The 19,212-nt window shown below is 38.4% G+C and overlaps 1 protein-coding gene across 1 annotated transcript in view; it reads left to right on the forward strand.

Moving 5' to 3' along the window:
* COL19A1 (collagen type XIX alpha 1 chain) overlaps window positions 1-19,212 on the forward strand; it is a 327,107-nt gene that overhangs the window by 86,044 nt on the left and 221,851 nt on the right. The window contains exons 11-12 of the mRNA XM_073789871.1: window positions 11,884-11,928; window positions 14,526-14,570. Of these exons, the coding sequence (XP_073645972.1) occupies window positions 11,884-11,928; window positions 14,526-14,570 (90 nt within the window). The remainder of the gene's footprint in view (window positions 1-11,883; window positions 11,929-14,525; window positions 14,571-19,212) is intronic.

The raw sequence follows: 19,212 nt of genomic DNA on the forward strand, positions 1-19,212 counted from the left end.
TGTCATGTATCAGATATGTTTTTTGAGAAGTAGGGATAGTTTTTTAAAATAGGAATAATTATCTTCCAATAATCTTAACCCTAATGTGATAGTAAAAAATTAAATAAAATGAGCCTAATTTATGCTAAAACCAATTTTCAATCTGCTGAATTACCTAGAATTTGTCCTAAAGTGTTTATTTTAGTGGGAAAACTTTTGATAAATTTATTTCACTTTTCGTGGGGTAGGTGTGCAGTAAGTGATAGCCCTCATTGTTCTGTCATTCAGTTATTAAATACCCAGAGTTATAAACATCTTGGGTTTGAATCCCAGCTCAGATCCTTACTCTGTGTAATTTGGGACATGTCTCTTACAGTTTCTAAGTTTTCTTTTTATGAAATGGGAATTATATTGTACCTACTTCTAGTTTTGTCTTAAAGATTAGATGAAATAATTCATGAGATTGCCAGCTCAGTGCCTGATAAATAAATATTTGGAAAACAGTAGATATAATTTTAAAAGAAAACAGTTTAATGATTCTCTTATTCTAAACTCTGGCTTACTAAGAGACTAAACTAGAACTCATTTGAGGGAATTTATATTATTTATTCAAAATATATTGAATGGAAACGTTAAAATAAAAGTCACATATCTTAGAAAACTTTGACTTCTTAAGACAAACTGGATATTAGGAATCTAATGAATTTTCAACCTAACCAAAAAATATGAGTACAAACTTTTACAATAATAATAATAGTGGCCATTTACTTTATAATTATTATGTGCTAAATACTATCAAGAAACTTCTTTACATTATTTCATTCATTCCCCACGGTATCTCTATGAGGTATGATTCTTTTTTTAATTTTTGAAGTATTTATTGGAAAAATTTTGCCACATGACAATTACTCCATAACAGTGGGACACACACCTATTTCCACATGACTTCTTCAACAACACACATTATTGAGTTTTTCCATTTTCTATTTAATAGATGAAACATTATACCACATTATTATTTTACTTTCCATGTTTAAAAGTATGAGAGATTATAAGTCATTTATATATGAATTTTTTTCTCTGAAATGCCCTTGCCCTTTCTTTACATTGGATTGTTGTTGTTTTTCTTATTGATTTACAAGATCTCTTTACATATATTAACCCATTGTCAGATGGGTTCAGATGCTATTCTTTTTTTTTTTTTTACATCTTTATTGGAGTATAATTGCTTTACAATGGTGTGTTAGTTTCTGCTTTATAGCAAAGTGAATCAGTTATACATATACATATGTTCCCATATCTCTTCCCTCTTGCGTCTCCCTCCCTCCCACCCTCCCTATCCCACCCCTCCAGGCGGTCACAAAGCACCGAGCTGATCTCCCTGTGCTATGCGGCTGCTTCCCACTAGCTATCTACCTTACGTTTGGTAGTGTATATATATCCATGCCTCTCTCTCGCTTTGTCACAGCTTACCCTTCCCCCTCCCCATATCCTCAAGTCCATTCTCTAGTAGGTCTGTGTCTTTATTCCTGTCTTACCCCTAGGTTCTTCATGACATTTTTTTTTCTTAAATTCCATATATATGTGTTATCATACGGTATTTGTCTTTCTTTTTCTGACTTACTTCACTCTGTATGACAGACTCTAGGTCTATCCACCTCATTACAAATAGCTCAATTTCATTTCTTTTTATGGCTGAGTAATTCCATTGTATATATGTGTCACATCTTCTTTATCCAGTCATCCGATGATGGACACTTAGGTTGCTTCCATCTTCTGGCTTTTGTAAATAGAGCTGCAATGAACATTTTGGTACATGACTCTTTTTGAATTATGGTTTCCTCAGGGTATATGCCCAGTAGTGGGATTGCTGGGTCCTATGGTAGTTCTGTTTGTAGTTCTTTAAGGAATCTCCATACTGTTCTCCATAGTGGCTGTACCAATTCACATTCCCACCAGCAGTGCAAGAGTGTTCCCTTTTCTCCACACCCTCTCCAGCATTTATTGTTTCTAGATTTTTTGATGATGGCCATTCTGACTGGTGTGAGATGATATCTCATTGTAGTTTTGATTTGCATTTCTATGAAGTACGATTTATCATCACTGTTTCACAGATGGAGAAACTTCCCCAAAGTTTCATCGCTAACTACTAGTGAAGTCAGGATTTGAATCTCTACCCACGTGAATCCATGGCTCTGGCACCTTTACCGTATTACCTCGTCTGAAGCGTCCCTCGAGTGCTCACATTTCCTTTGCAGACAGTTCTGAATTAGATCTTAAATTCATTTATCTGCAGGCAAGAGAGGGAACTGCACAGGGGACTTCCTTCCTTCCTGCTCCAGGGAGGGCTGTGTCCCTTGTCTTGAAATCTATGGACCCTTTTAATGTCTGCCTATCCTTAGAGATAATTCTCCCAGCCTCAGAAAATTGTGTCCATCTCTTGAAAATCATCATCATATGTTTTTCACCAAATGAAAGGATTGTGTCTAGCTTTACTTTCTGAAATAAGTATTATGAAAACAATGCAGTTTTATTTTGTCTGGTTTCCTAATTCCAAATTATATTTAAAATATGTTTCCAAACTTCCCAAACTTGACTCTCTGGAGATCCTGTCTGACCTCCAGGCAGGCCCATCATGGCCACACTGTCCAGATAAACCTTACCTCAGTGTCTAATCTAGAAACTTCTCTATTTATGCTCTTCTCCAAATATGCTTTTGATATTATATATATATATGTGTAAATTTTATATTCATTTGATCAAATATATCTATAAATTGTATATTTACGTGATCAAAAATACAAGTGTTTCATCTAGTACCGTGATGTTCTTTTTTTAAAAAAATCAAACTTCTAGAGGTAAAAAGCCACATGCATTAAGGCGCTTAAGAAGTGTGTCTGATAGTGTGGTGAGAGAGTTGCCAAGTTGCATGTCTTAAAAATAGCTGGGCTAACTGTCCTCATTAAGAGCTGCTTTGTGTACCGGGTCTTTGCACCGTCAACTCTGAAGCCCCAGCTCTTTGCAGGAGGGTGAGAGCAAACTGGACAGATCCATTGTTCCCTAACTGTCTATATATTTCTTTCCTGTTGGAAAATGAAATGACTGTGATCTTTGAATCTCGGTTTTCCCTTAAAAAGACATTTTATGAGAAGACTGCAGCTTCAGGAAATAAAGGCAGACGCTGTTACAGTTTATGAAAGCGCAGACAAGGCCGGTAGCTGTTGTGAATTATAATGAACTCTGCAACAGCCCTGGTCCAGATGTAGCATTAATGCCTCAGCTACTCCGAAACTTACAGGCATTTGTTGAGAAAGCTGAAGAATTTTTTTTTTGTCATTTGGCTTTCTCCCTGCATTATCTAGTTTCATCCAGTTTGCCAGTGAAATTCAGAATTAAGATGAATTTCAGAGTTCTTCCCAAGATCAAAAAAGTTAAAATATCTATTAGTATGTGACAATTTATTGTCCAAATTGCAACACTAAATGAGGAGAAAAAAAAGTACAACACAGCTTTCTTCTAAAAATGGGATATTTCCTTTCTGTGAAATTGTCAAGGTTTATAAAACAAGTATGAGCTCCATGTTAGGAGAAGATACCTCTTAAACAGAGAGTCACACACATACTCCTGTATTTCAGAAAATCCTGCAGTGAATAAAGGTATAGTCAAATCTGGACATAGGATTGAACTTTTTATTATAACCAGTTTCTATTCATGGTTAAAATGGCCACAAAGAAAACAGTTTTGTCAGCCTGCTTCTTGACCTCACTTACTACAGTTACAAGAATGATACTTGAATTATCAGTGAAAAATGACTGCCTTTACCTGGAGTAAGTCTCATTTAATTGTCTTATCTGTGGGCAGTATATTGATACAAGATAGCACTAAAATAAGCAGAAACCCGAGAAGGACAGAAGTAACAGAAGGATAGGAAAAAGAAAAAGAGGCTTGCTCACTCTGCAGTTGAGTTTATTTCTTAATGGTTTCTTATTCCCTCCTAAAGCCTTCCACTCGCACCCCAAGTGGAGCAGTTGGCAGAGAACGCAACAGATGGATGACAGGCTCAACACATGCCGTGGCTCTGGCACCCCGGCACTCGACTTTTATTTGCTAAACGGTTAGCCAGGTTTTAAGAAGCTAGTCTGCTAATGTTCCTATTTGGTTTAATGCACTGTGAGACTCAAGCACACAAATATTAAAGTATTGCCGTCAAAAGATCACGCAGTCTCTGTTTCTCTGCATAGTTTAGTGGCTAATTATTTTAATCTTTTCAAAAAAATTTTTATTGCAGTAGAGTTGATTTGCAATGTTGTGTTAATTTCTGCTATACAGCAGAGTGATTTTATTATACACATATATACATCCTTTTTCATATTCTTTTCCATTATGGTTTATCACAGGATATTGAGTATAGCTCCCTGTGCTATACAGTAGGACCTTGTTGTTTACCCATCCTATATACAATAGTTTGCATCTGCTAATCCCAGACTCCCAATCATTCCCTCCCTCCTCCTCCCTCCCCCTTGGCAACCACAAGTCTGTTTTCTATGTCTGTGGATCTATGTCTGTTTTGTATATAAATTCATTTGTATCATATTTTTAGATTCCACATATAAGTGATATTATATGATATTTATCTTTCTCTTTCTGACTTACTTCACTTAGTATGATATTCTCTAGATCCATCCATGTTGCTGCAAATGGCATTATTTCATTCTCTTTTATGGCTGAGTAATATTCCTGTGTGTGTGTGTGTGTGTGTGTGTGTGTGTGTACACACACACACATACCGCATCTTCTTTATCCATTCATCTGTTGATGGACGTCTAGGTTGCTTCCATGCCTTGGCGCTATTGTGAATAGTGCTGCTATGAAAATATGGGTGTGTGTATCTTTTCTTATTATAGTTTTGTCCTAATTATTTTATTTCTGGTGTAGATTACTGAGATACTCAATAGGGAATTTAGAGGTGTAATTGTTAGTTTATATAGACGTCTACAAGTTCAGATAATAGAATTTTCTTAATGTGGCTGTGTCTAAAGGAGCTTTTTGCAGCCTAGTCAGGGTTGTCATAGCCTGTGGACGGTCATGCACGAGCTTGTTGGGTAAGAGAAGAAGATTCGAGAGGATGACCACAGTCAGCATCTTTCTTTCCTCCCACCGTCACTGCATTTTCACAGATCACTGACTTCACAGCTCAAGAAAAATTGCATCTATTTCATGAATTCTCCTTGGCCACCAGGTAGACTTAGCAGCCCTGCACTCTGCTCGTGTAGCGCTTTGTCTGTGTGTCTTGGTCCCCACTGTGACCTCCTGGAGAACAAGGGCCGGGGATCCCTCTCACACCTTTCACCCCAGCACCTGGCCCAGCGCGTGGCACCTCCTTGGTTCTGCATAATGTTTGTTGAGCTGTTCAGAGCTCAAGTCAATAGCGAAGAGAAACAGAGGATGACTGTTAGAAAACCATGCCGAGGGAGGATTGGAAAGGCCCCCAAAGCCGCGAGGCTTCGGTCCAAATCTCCTGTACTATCTGCAGACGCGCACTTCAGGGAATAGGAGGGCCAGAGACTCTCCCATGTCTGGTGAAGCTGACAGGGGTGCTTCGGGGGTGAAACAGAAATAGAGGGAAGAGTGTGCAGCCCCAGAACTGGCTTCCCATCTCCCTTGGAGACAACATGCTCTCCCTCCTCTCTCCAGCATAAATCTCTAGGTGATTTTGCTGCCTTGTCCTCCGTACTAGGTTTGCAAATCTCCTGACTTTCTTACAACGTTGCTAAGGCGTGTTCTTCCTCCAGACCTTCACAGCCATTTATCTCAGGTCTAAAGATAAGTAACCGATGCCTTCAACGCATTGAAGTTCCAGTAGAAGTAATTGATACAGAGTAGAACTCTAAATTACTCAGCATGAGGACTACTTCGGACCAGAAATAGTTTGCAGTTACTGGTGTCTCACTGTCTCCAAGTAGGAGCTTACTGATGACACTGTCCTTCTCTTTATATCTTCAATTATCTCCTGTTAGAATACTTGATTCAGATGTCAGTTACTCCACTCTAGATAGTTCAGTGGATGATCTACACTAAATGTCTTCTGTTTCCCTGGTACTGTTGTGAAGCTTCAAGTTTGCCTAAAGACTGCCTTCCAGCTAGTCTCACAAGAAAGTGAAAAGCCCACACGCTCATGCTTAACAGATCCATTTGAAGAAAACCTTACTGATTTTGAAAATCACTGATTTTGAAAACCTTACTGAAAACGACACTAGATTTTGTCGTGTGGTCTTACAACATTGGCCAAGGCTCAATTCCCTAACTTTGCTGTAAGTGGAAAGAAACGTTTACGTCCCCAAACCATTTCAAAATTACTTGTTTTTTATTTGAATAACTCAGCGTAATTTGCACTCCAGTAATTTGAAAGAGGATTGTAAAGATATCCTCTTTGAAAGGAAAACTTAATGGTTTTAGTTGACTACAAGTTCAATGTATGCACAAGCAATTTAGCTTTAAAAAAAGCAAGTTGTAGTAATGCTGGTATTGTATAGTATCCAGAACAAGGTGTGTGTGTGTATGTGCGTGTATGCCAGTACTCATCTCTGTGTGGTTGAGACCATATCTGGAGTGATGTGCTGAATTCTCAGTGCCACATTTTAAAGGACAGTGTGTGCCCATGGAACAGTTACTATAATATTAAGGGACTCCAAACTATCATTTGAAAAATGATTGGATTACTGAATAGGCTTAATGGTGACACAAAGGGATGTCATGTATAAGTCCCATATGATATTTGTCCTGTGTGAAATAAGACCAATGGGCAGAAATTTGGGAAAGGTTAATTTGGGTTCAGAAGGCATTGTTTCAATATCCGTACATCAAATTGTTTTGTTTTGCTCTCCACAATGCAAATTAAACAGCAAACTAGCCTGACTTTAAGAAGCTTTCAATAGGGTCAGTGCCTTAGCAGATTCTTTGGTGGAGCTGGTGGATACAAATGTATAAATTTACACCTGTCCCCGTATTTAAGAATACCCACCCTGCTTGTTTTCTAGGTGTGTGCCCTTGCATGTACTTGTGTGCACACAGATACACTCAGGTTAATAGTTTTTGAGAAAGTAGATGTTGGGTTCAGCTGCTGCTAACTCCCCACATTTATATAACTATGATTAAAACATGTATTGACCATGTATTACTGATGGTGGGCTGGCTTTCTCGTCTTTGAAATGACCATAAGAATAAGTAATAATAGGGTCTCATTCATTTTTGTTTAAGAATGTTTTAAATTTGCCTTATTCTGAGCATTCATGTGATAATATATCCCCATGTGTTAGCTGCATGAAGGATCCAACAAATACAAAGAATTCAAAAAGTTTGAAGTTTTAAACCCTATGAAGTACATAGTTTTTTTACTTAACAATTTATTTCTTGGAATGAAGTCCCAGAATATAGAAGGAAAAAATACTCTTCCCTGAAATAAAAGGACTCTGATTGGACGAGATATCAGAAAAAATATAGGAGGTATATGTTTTATTTCCTGAAATATTTAGTTGAGTGGCAGGAATTTAGAACCATATAAAAATTAAATCCCGAAAGATTATGGCCTGAGTACAGCATGCCTATTGTCGGAATTGTAGAGGTCAAGTTAGTGATACACAAAATCATAACCAGATTTACTTCTGGCTGCTTCCTTTACTGGTTTTCATGCTAGGATTCTGGCATTCCACTTCAGATATTTGTTCCAGCTATTTCACTCAAAACTCAATTTAAGTAAATTTACTCTTAATGAATATGAATTAATTAGTGGGAAAATATTGATATACTTCCAAGCGTACAGTAAATTCAAACAGAAGATTGTGTTCCTGGGAAACTTGCTCTAAGTAAAATGATAGGTCAAATTACATTTTTAAATATGGAAACAGTGTTATAAATGGGATCTCAGACTTTTTTTTTTAACATCTTAATTGGAGTATAATTGCTTTACAATGGTGTGTTAGTTTCTGCTTTATAACAAAGTGAATCCGCTATACATATACATATATCCCCATATCTCCCCTTTCTTGCATCTCCCTCCCACTCTCCCTATCCCACCCCTCTAGGTGGTCACAAAGCACTGAGCTGATCTCCCTGTGCTATGTGGCTGCTTCCCACCAGCTATCTAGTCTACATTTGGTAGTGTGTATATGTCCATGCCACTCTCTCACTTCGTCCCAGCTTACCCTTCCCCCTCCCCGTGTCCTCAAGTCCATTCTCTACATCTGCAGGATCTCAGACTTTTTATTTTATTTTATTTTATTTATTTATTTATTTATTTATTTTGCGGTACGCGGGCCTCTCACCGCTGTGGCCTCTCCCATTGCGGAGCACAGGCTCCAGACGCGCAGGCTCAGCGGCCATGGCCCACGGCCCCAGCCGCTCCGCGTCATGCAGGATCCTCCCGGACCGGGGCACGGACCCGTGTCCCCTGCATCGGCAGGTGGACTCCCAACCACTGTGCCACCAGGGAAGCCCCAGGATCTCAGACTTTTTAATCAAAGTCTGAATGCCTAACTTTTAAAAGAAAAAAATCGCCAAAACATAGTATATAACTTTCTATTTTCCAGGCTTGGGTCTAGTTATAAGGGAATTTTCATTTACCTGCTTAATCTGCCTTTCTTTGCTTGGTCTCCTTGGTACTAGGTTTGCAAACTACAGCCCTAGGGAGTGTGATTCTTTATTAAATGTCTTTCAGACAGCATGTATTTCCTGCATAAGAAAAGACATTGATTCCAATGTCAAAGAAATCAGGCAAACTAATAATTTATCTTGTATGCCTAGCTGTGCTTACTTCCGGGAAATGAGCAGTGATAAAAAGGAGGTAAAATGAAATCCTTTGATCAGCTTTTCCGAAAGCCACCAGCTGCTCCTAAATCACACTTAAGTTTTTTTCCAAAAGCTTTCCAAAGAGGTTACTTTGGATTCTGGAAAGGGCTTTTCAGGTTACTCTGTGAAGTTGAAGACGCGCTCTGTATCACACTACTGCCATGGCGTCGACGCTATCAGCAGCAGTGTTAGATGTTGCCCTGCTTTATATTACACGTATTCATACAGTGCCCATCTGGAGCTTCGATCTGTAATACGAAAGGGACGCAGGCCCTTTGATGGAAAAACCTGTAATGGAAAGTATATGCCGGAGAAACACATTTTGAAAGTTATAGTAGATACAGGAAACATTGATTATAATTTTCTTTCAATAATGGGCTAAAGTATTGATGGGAAGCCAAAAAAGAGGCTTCTTATTTCCTCCTGTGCTGAGACTGGGAGCACCGAGGGATACCAAGAGTTTAGAAAAAACAGCTAATGTCTGCTCATCCAGTAATTTTAGGCAGGCATTTATTTGTTGGATAGAATTCAATTTGACCCCAAGCTGCATGGGCACCAGAGCTTTGAAACTGTGATTCAGAGTAAAGAAGGGCTCATTCTGTTGACATAAATCAGGTTTTAGATAAAGTCCTGACAGGAGAAACATAGTCTGTTAATCTGTTAAACAAAATTTTGCTCTTTAAGACTAGATTCTTCTTTAGTTGTTATGGTACTTAGTAGTTTGTTTTTTTGTTTTTTTTTTTTTTGAGATATAGTCAGAAACGAATATGCTAAGTTATCCTTCGGACTGGAAAAATGACAAATGATTTTACATGATTATGAGTTTCTATGTCAGACATCCCTGGTAACTTTGAGAAAATCTGTGAGAAGAAAATAAATTGGTTTCTGAATACCAAAGTTACAGACTTTAAGCTTCAGAAGTTCCCCAGTATCTCAGAATCTTTCATATGTTGTTGTGTCACGTGAAGCCAACTTATTTCCTGGAAGAGTAATCAGTGGTGTCCATTGGGTTATCCATGGAGCTTAGAATTATGTTTACAAACAAATTTTGGGTCAGGAAAGAGCAGAGACCGATTAACACTGGCCATAGGAAAACATTTTAATTGCAACAATCGTAAAACCAGTGTCCATTAAAGAGAGAAACATTCTTCCTGTCAAGGAAGAATGGTACCCAGTTGACAGTGCATCTGGGTGTGACCCTAACCTGACATGTGCCAGAGGTGGCCCTTTAGGTGCCAGTCTTTGGAGCACATGACACATAGGAGTGAGCTGTGAGCAAAGAAAAAGGGAAGGAGCTACTGACATTGCTTTCCTTTTTCCAAAAAGTATTTTTGGCAGTGTAGACTGTGTCAATGTACCTTACCGGATTACAAACCATATATTGTTATTGTGTGTAACTTGTAATATGGTGTAAAACATTATATTGGACCAACCAGTGAAAATAATTCTGCTCCTCATGGACAAGTGGACATACTTCTGTGATGAGTAACAGCTCAGTTTCCATAGAATGTTCCCTGGTGTCAAAAACTTAATGTGCTTTGACTTTCACTTTATTAAGTGAAATGGGAAGTTTCTAATATATTTGTGGGATGCCTCAGGTCTAGAACTATAGTAACTTTTTAAATGATAGAAATATATTTATTACATAGATAAGTACACTGTATTTTACTGATGCCTCAACACTTGGCCACAAAGTTTTGCCTTTAGTGTTTGGTATATTCTGTGATGATAGCAGTTACACTGTGCAGCACAGATAATTTAATCTAGTCAAAGAAAAGCCTTAGTCTTTAAAATATGTTGTGTATATAGCAGTACACTGCTGGCAAAAATGACTAAGCCTTTCCAAAAATGTATTAATTGATGAAACGATAACGATCTCTTTAGGCTTAAACAGAACATATTATTGCTATTTTAAAATTTGAAGATATGATTTTTTCTTCATATATTTGAATTTTATTTTTAAAACTCTAAGAAGTGGTATCTAACTTCATTTTAGGTAACACTTTAAAAACAAGCTGTTGTTTCATAAATGTTTGCTAGAAATAAAGTGGGTCAGTAGAATTGTTAGTTTATTTTGAGCTTTCTAAACCTGGAAATTTGGGAGCCCAAGTCACATCCTTGAAGCAGCAGAATTCCTGAGGCTCCACTGGGAATGTGCACATCCTCCCAGGAGTATCTTGTTCTAGCTTGTGTGCCATTTGCAAACCAGACTTTTCAAAGAGATGGCCCATGAATTCCAGCAATGGAAACTGATAGGCATCTGCTGAAAACCTTTGTACCCAACACAGGAACCAGATGGATGGAAAGAACTCAAAATTGTCCCAAGTAACTGTTTCAAGTAGAACGGCATTGGGCACGTCTTCAAAACTGATCTAAAGGCAATCAACGGGAATGAGAAAGAAAGTAGATATGCTTTATATATATAAAAATATTTTATATAAATAAAAAAAAATATATATATATATAGTTTTTAGATAAGAGGTCACTTACAAGCCAGAATGAAATCTTTTCCATGAGACAGTGCAGGTGGGTGATTAGGTGTGCAGAGATGAAGTAGGTGAACTTGAATTCCAGGTCTATATCCCGATTGTGTAATCATCTGTAAGAAGATGGTCATAATAGTTGTATCTACCTGATAGATTTGTTGTGAGAACAGTGCCTGGCCCATAGACAGCCTGTGTCGGATTTTAATATTATGCCCAGAGGTTTAAAAGAGAGAAAATAAGATGAAGGGCACTAAGTGGCACGTGGGAAAGCATGGGCTGTGCAGTCTGAGAGACCTCCATTCAAATCTTAGGGGATGCTCCTAGTTGGTGACTGTGAGCATGCTACCGAACCGCTCAGAGCCTCTGTTTTCTTATTTTCTGAATGCAAGTACTAGTCCTGGAGTTGGGAGATGAAGGATGGGTGCGAAGCCCCCTGTACCCCTGTACTTGATACACGTTCAGCATTAGGCTGCCTTTTTTCCCAGCCTAGAACAAGTTGTTAAAAAAACACAAAAATTTCTTTATTCACTTGTTTTTTGTGGCTAACAAAATTTATTCTGTGTATTTCTTTTAGGGTGAAAATGGTTTACATGGAGCTCCAGGCTTACCTGGTCAAAAGGTAAAGAGATTTTTAATGTTTCATATTAGTTAAGAACTTTAACATCTTGAAAGTTGAATGTGTACATAAATATAGTGAAGATTTAGAAAATGTGTTTGATGAAATTGAATTCCCTGAGTCAACCAGCACTTGAACTTCCTTTCCAAAGAGAGCCCATGGAAGCGATCCCTTCTCAAAGGACCTACTTTAGGAGGGGGCTTTATCGGAGAGGTTTAGCCACATGCTTCTCCGGAGAAGTGGGCAATGATGCTTCATGGGGGCCCGGGGAGTGAGCACAGCTGCTCTGGGAATGTTTTCACTGTTGAGTCTAAAATGAAGACTGGAACAGGCTTTATTACCTTTGACAGTGTGTGGTTACTTCTTTTCCTTTTCGTATTTCCCAGATTGAGCTAAACATAATGGTTGCAATGATATAAAACATTAAATCTTACAAAGATGCTACAACGAATCTCTTCAAAAAATTCTTTCAGAATTATAAATTCATAATCAGTAGGGATTTTTGCATTGGCTAGGATGCTTCTTTCTGGGCCTAGAATCTTTCTCCTTACCAAGGTAAACTTCATTTCACCCCTTTATTGTCCACGGGCTGATTTTTCCTCCTGGGAAGAAATATGATTGTAGGTGACCAGCATTATTGGAAACACAGAGACTGGTTTATTCCAGTTTCCTGAAGGGATGGGGAGCCCCTTCAGGCGGCGCCAGCTGTCATGACGCCACCCAGATAATCCCGCCACAGGGGAGAGCATTATTGGTGCGATATTAGATGCCCACCAAAGCCAAGCATATCATTTCTATGCTCTGGAGAAGTTTTACAGATCTTAGCAACAGGAAGTCAGAAGTTACTGTCACATCTAGGTTTTGCTCTGTAGCTAAAAATTACCGTTAAAAAGATATGCGCGTATTTGTAGTTACAGCTTTTGAAAAATCTTCCTTTACTTACTTGATGAAGATACTAAGATTGAACTGGCAGTGATGAAATGGCAAGCTTCTGCACTTCTTCACAGCAGTTCTAGACAAAACCCATTGAGACAGCGGGTGCTGCATCTGTGAGTCGAGTTGCCAGCCAAGGGATGTGTAGATTTATCTTCTGGGAAACAGTTTAGGACCTTCCAGCAGCGGTTTATGGTGGCTGCCTCATGCTGGCATTGTGGCCGATGTACTGCGGTGTTCAGCAGCTTTGTGTCAGCTTGAATTAACAGATCAAGTTAAAGTCTATATTTTAGGAAAAGTGGTAGGAAAAAGACCACACATTCAGTGGCAAATATACCCAAATACTAACTTACTTTCTTTCCTGTACCTTTTTTGAAGGTAGATAAAGCAGAAGTAATTATTATTATTATTTTAAATTAAATTTATTTTATTTTGGCTGCGTTGGGTCTTCGTTGCTGCGCGTGGGCTTTCTCTAGCTGCAGCGAGCGGGGGCTACTCTTCATTGCAGTGCGTGGGCTTCTCATTGCAGTGACTTCTCTTGTTGCGGAGCACGGGCTGTAGAGCGCAGGCTCAGCAGTTGTGATGCACGGGCTTAGTTGCTCCGCGGCATGTGGGATCTTCCCTGGCCAGGGCTCGAACCCGTGTCCCCTGCATTGGCAGGCGGATTTGTAACCACTGCGCCACCAGAAGCCCCAGAAGTAATGACTTAATCGGGTGTGTGTGTATGTGTCATCGGGTGTATGAGTACATGTATAATATACACATAGTAAAAAAGCAGGCATTCCTTTTCTTACATACAAATTTTAATTACATTAAGTGTCACCTTGTTTGAAGCACTGCAGATAAAAACTGGAGATAAGAAACCCTCCATCCCTCGTCTCGGTTTACTGACCGCTTCCTGTGGGTGGAGGGGTGGGTATGACCCACCCCCAGCATTCCCTTGCCGGCTACGCTGTTGTGAGTGCCTGATGTATATTTGCCGTTCAATGAATATTTGTTGATCGTATGAATGAAACATCAGTACTCTAAATATCTGTGCAGAGTTAAGTGGGAAAATAAGCTTGTCAGATCAGAGAGGTTTTACTTGAAGAACAGGGGGTTTATACCTCTCAGAAACAACATGATGAGTGAGAGCCCACACCGGTTCTGTGCTGGAGAGGTGGGCCATCTGGGTGGGAAAGAGCCTGGCGCCGCTGTCAGAGCCAGAGCCCGAACCCTGGCCTCGTTCATCACGCACCTGTCCCTGGGACGGTCTTCCGTGGAAGTCAGCTTGAGAAGGATGTTTCTCCTGGATCTGGTGGAATAAATAGTGGTAGTAATAACAACAGTAATGGCTAAATGAGTCTGTGCCAGGCACGCTATTTGATGCATTCAGTTCTCAAAACACCTATGAGAAAGGTACTTTGGTTGCAGAACTTCCGGTCTGTGGAGATTAAATTGCATTGCAAGTAGTGAAGCTATATAGGTTTTACCCTAAAAAATTATTCCTTCAGTGTTTAGAAATGTTTAAATTTTGTATAAGTTAATATTGGCTTCGAGCTTACATTTCAGAAATGGTTTTAATATATACAATTATTGATTTTTCAATATTAGAAACTACGATTATTATTATTACTTGTGTTAAAAGTAGTGCCTGTTATTATACACGTCACATTCCTCTTCTACAGGGAGAGCAAGGCTTCGAAGGTAGCAAAGGAGAAATTGGTGGAAAGGTAAAGATCACTTTTCATACTCATTTGTAAAACTGAATTGTGTTCTTGAAAATATTTTGAACTAGAATATTTAACTTGTTTTTGTGCTTTCCATAAAAGCAATTCAATGATTTTATAGAAATAATTTAAAATATGTGCTTCACCTAAGGTAGACTTACCATATCGATGACTGTCATAAATCTTTCTACACTTGTTTAGGTGGTAGTTATTTCTACATATTTCTAGTTAAATCATAAATAATTCAGACATTTATTAAGCATTATATTTTTGTGCTGCAACGTCATTGATGTGCTCATGAAATGTCCAAGTCTAAATAAATGCTTTGTTTATATGTACACCTAGTTTATCAGTGGAGTTTTTCCTGAGGAAATAAATAAGTAGAACTAATTGTAATAGTCAAGGTCCAACAGAAAAGGGATGGCACATTCAAAATAGAATAGTGTGGAAGAGTTGAATAAAGGGAATGTTTAAAAGGCAGGGGCAACATTTAGGAAAACCGTAAGGATTGTGCAATATTCCAGACTGGGTTATAGGGAACGCCTTAAACCCCGCCAGGTTACTGGTTACCAGACTCAGAGGTAAAGAAAGCCACGTGGGGAGGGCTGCAGGTTGCAGCTGAGAGAAGCTGTTCACCCGTCCATTCAAGCAGTTGTTTCACACATTCACAGCTTTGTACTCAAAGTGTAGAGGACAGAACTGTCTTAGTCATCTAGAATTTCCCTTCACACAATCATCTGCATCCTTCTGCATTTCACGTGTCTAGTTTTATTTTCAAATAGAACAAAAACAGCACCATTCCGTTGTTTCATAACCTGCCATGTAGTTGGACAACCAGAGGAGATCATCTCAAATTAGATTGTGTGGCCTGTGTTGAGTTTGCTGAGCCGTTGTCAGATACTTGCTTCTTCAGTAGGTATTTATAGACAGAATGAGCATCTATTATTATTATAAGACAAATTACACATGTTGTAAGCTACTTGCTAATTACTTTTCCTCACAGAACAGTGAGGGGGAAGGAAGGATAGCCATGTAATTATCGTATAACTGAAGAGAAGTCCATTGAGAGATGACTGTTTTTTAAGTGGATCCTCCTTCTTAGGAAGCTCTTGAATATTTTTGCTTTAGAATAACCATCGTTGCAAGACCATGGCTTTAAATAAATGCTTTACATAGTCCTGCTTTATTAATGGGACTTTACCTGTAGGAACAAGTAAGAATAAGCAAGGAAAACAGATATATTCTCTGTAATTTAAAGTTGCCATCTCACTAGAATCTTAGTGGCTATTTTGGTATTTTAGATATATGGTTGGTATTGCTTAGTAATAAATAGATTCTCACAGGCTATGAGGTATTAAAAAACATTCAGTATATCTGGCTTCAAAGATTTCCCTTCTAATTCCTCATATCTGTTAACTGTTGCCTTCAAATAGTCCCTGTCACCGAGAGGTGAAAATATTTATGGAGAATATGGTTATCAGGAAGAAATAAAGCCCCAAGTAGAAAAGACAATGTCTTGAATGAGAATTACAGCTTAAATGGTTTATAGTCAAATGTAAGATTCACATAACAACGCTTATGTTAAAAATATGTTCTGCTTTGATTTTTATTTACCATATATGGGATGTTTGGGTTTCTTCAGTGTTACATGCTGTGTATTATGATACATGACCACACGTATTTTTCCATAAGATAAATAGTTGATATCCAAGTATTCGTTTCTAGATTAGAAACTTTTTGTTTCTAGATTAAACAAGAAAAATATGTGAGGCACTCATGTCTGTGTGACACCAGAATGAGATTCTTGGACTGCTTGCAACACAATTTGTTTTCTATATAAAGACAATCTCATTTGAATTTCAATTCTTTGTGGAAAACTGAATATATAGTGAAAATAAGGCTCACCTTTCTTCTTTAATTACCTTAATGTGGCCTCTACTGTGTTTAAAATTTGACTGTTATAAATGACAAAATTCACGAGTTGCAAAATGAAATAATTCAGGAAGTTGCTGTTGTTCAGAGATCATATCTACCAAAGCCACGTGGCTACTGACCAAAAAAGGAAGTTTATCAACTGTCAAAGAGAAAATACCATATGATGGTTTTCAGATGATATTTCTGTAATTCAGTATAAACCACGTAGAGAAATCTGCTGCTTCTCTTTATGGCTAGAAAACTAGCTTTCAGGCCAGCTTGACCCAAGCTGGACTATCACGGGGCTCCTCAGTGTATTGAAGATGCTGCCCTCATTCCAGAAAAGAACCCATGGAACTAGAGCAAGTATAGCGGACCTCATCTGAAAGCATGTTCCTGAGTCTGTCTACAGCAACTTATTACAGGGCAGGAACTCACGCCTCATTACCTAAGCAAACACAGTTCAGCCAAGTCAGTCCTAAAGGGAAAAGTATTTGAAGGGGTGGTTCTTTCTCTCAAAGATTAGTTTCTGATGCTGGCAAGACTCTCCCAGAGGACAGCTGTCTTCAGGTTTGCCATGTTCTGGTTGAGCTTAGGAACGACCTCACCCCACTGACCTGTTACTGGCTGGAGCATCATTCAGGGATCCCTGGATCCCTGACAGCGTAGCCCATGAGGCAGGAGAGGGGATGTCTGTATTCTGGCTGAGGAATAGACCCCCAGCTGAGGTCTACATTCTGATTTCTCTGTTTCTATAGGAGTGGTCTTAAACATCCCTTCTTTGGGGGATTTTCCTTAGGTTCCTTCAGTATTACTATAGATGTTATATGGCTACTACTAGCAGTAAACAAAATGAAGAGTTTGCTCTTCTTTTTTTAAAAATTTATTTTATGGAAGTAGAGTCAATTTACAATGTTGTGTTAGTTTTTGCTGTATAGCAAAGTGATTCAATTATACATATATGTACAATCGTTTTCATATTCTTTTCCATTATGGTTGATTACAGGATGTTGAATGTAGTTCCCTGTGCTGTACAGTGGGACCTTGTTGTTTATCCATCCTATATATAACAGTTTGCCTTTGCTAACCCCAAACTCCTACTCCATCCCTCTCCCCAACCTTGGCAACCACAAATCTGTTCTCTACGTTTGTGAGTCGGTTTCTGTTTTGTAGATAAGTTCATTTCTGTCATATTTTAGATTCCACATATAAGTGATACATGATATTTGTCTTTCTCTGTCTGACTTACTTCACTTAGTATGATAATCTCTAGGCCCATCCATGTTGCTGCAAATGGCATTATTTCATTCTTTTTTATGGCTGAGTAGTATTCCATTGTATATATGTACCACATCTTATTTATCCATTCATCTGTTGATGGACATTTAGGTTGCTTCCATGTCTTGGCTGTTGTAAATAGTGATGCTGTGAACATAGGGGTGCGTGTATCTTTTAAAATTATAGTTTTGTCCAGATATACGCCCAGGAGTGGGATTGCTGGATCATAGGGTAGTTATATGTTTAATTTTTCGAGGAACCTCCATTATGTTTTCCCTAGTGGCTGCACCAATTTACATTCCCACCAACAGTGTAGGAGGGTTCCCTTTTCTCCACACCCTCTTCAGCATTTATTATTTGTAGATTTTTTAATGATGGCCATTCTGACTGGTGAAGAGTCCACTCTTTTTTCTTTTTTTTTTTTTTTTTGCGGTATGCGGGCCTCTCACTGTTGTGGCCTCTCCCGTTGCAGAGCACAGGCTCCAAGAGTCCACTCTTGATGACAGTTATCCCCACTGTCAGCCTTCCTCATAATGACATAGCCAAACCAACTCTTGTTATACAACCAAGGTAGATGCAAGAGCTAGGCTCTGAATATGACTTTAGAAAAAGGCCATCTGGCAGGGGTTCAATGAAGTGATCACCATTCCTAAATGCTGAGCCCAGATCTTTACTTTAGATCTTTGTGAAAATAGGAGTATTACTCGGTTGCGTTTATGAAAAGGAGCAAATAGAAAAGCAAATGTAAACATCTGCTTCATAATAGAATTCAATATTTTAAGTAATTGCTTCAGATCATGTAATTTAGTTTGCTTTTAAAATTCTCATTCTTGTATGTTGTCAATCAAACCCTAACTGACTTAAAGTTTAAAAACTAATTTCTTTAGCATTAAACTTGATTCTGCTGCACTTTACTGTTAACATATCATTTACTTGTGAGAGAGAAACATCCAGTGGCAACTGTTACTCTCGCCACAGTGTTCCTGACATTTTCTAGCTAAAATGTTGTCGATTTTGGTTCATTCAAGAGTGACATTTAAGATAATATGGGCACACATGGCAGCAAATCTTTACAGGAATCTAAGATGTTTCAGCAACTGTGAAACTTTTCCATTTGATATTGAGATTATCTGGTCTCTTCAAGATCTCTTAAGTTTAATGAAAAGAAAAGAGAACAACCAAATTGCTTTTTGTAATGAACCATGTGGCTCCAGGAGATGTGGACAGTGTGCAACAGTTCACGTGTTCTATAGTCTAGAGTGTTCATGTTTCAACAGTTTCTGACTTACGGGCGTTACCTACTTTCATCATCTTGATCAATGATCTTTTCTTTCACCCTGAGTTAAACTAATAACAATAACCATAACCATAACACTAACAAATGCATATGATTCCTGCTTTAATTTATCTCTGAAAACTTTGGAAAACTGGTTGCTATAAATTTCCAGTGACT

Source organism: Tursiops truncatus, chromosome 12 (genome assembly GCF_011762595.2).
Source record: "Tursiops truncatus isolate mTurTru1 chromosome 12, mTurTru1.mat.Y, whole genome shotgun sequence".
In the NCBI taxonomy this organism is placed as follows: Eukaryota; Metazoa; Chordata; class Mammalia; order Artiodactyla; family Delphinidae; genus Tursiops; species Tursiops truncatus.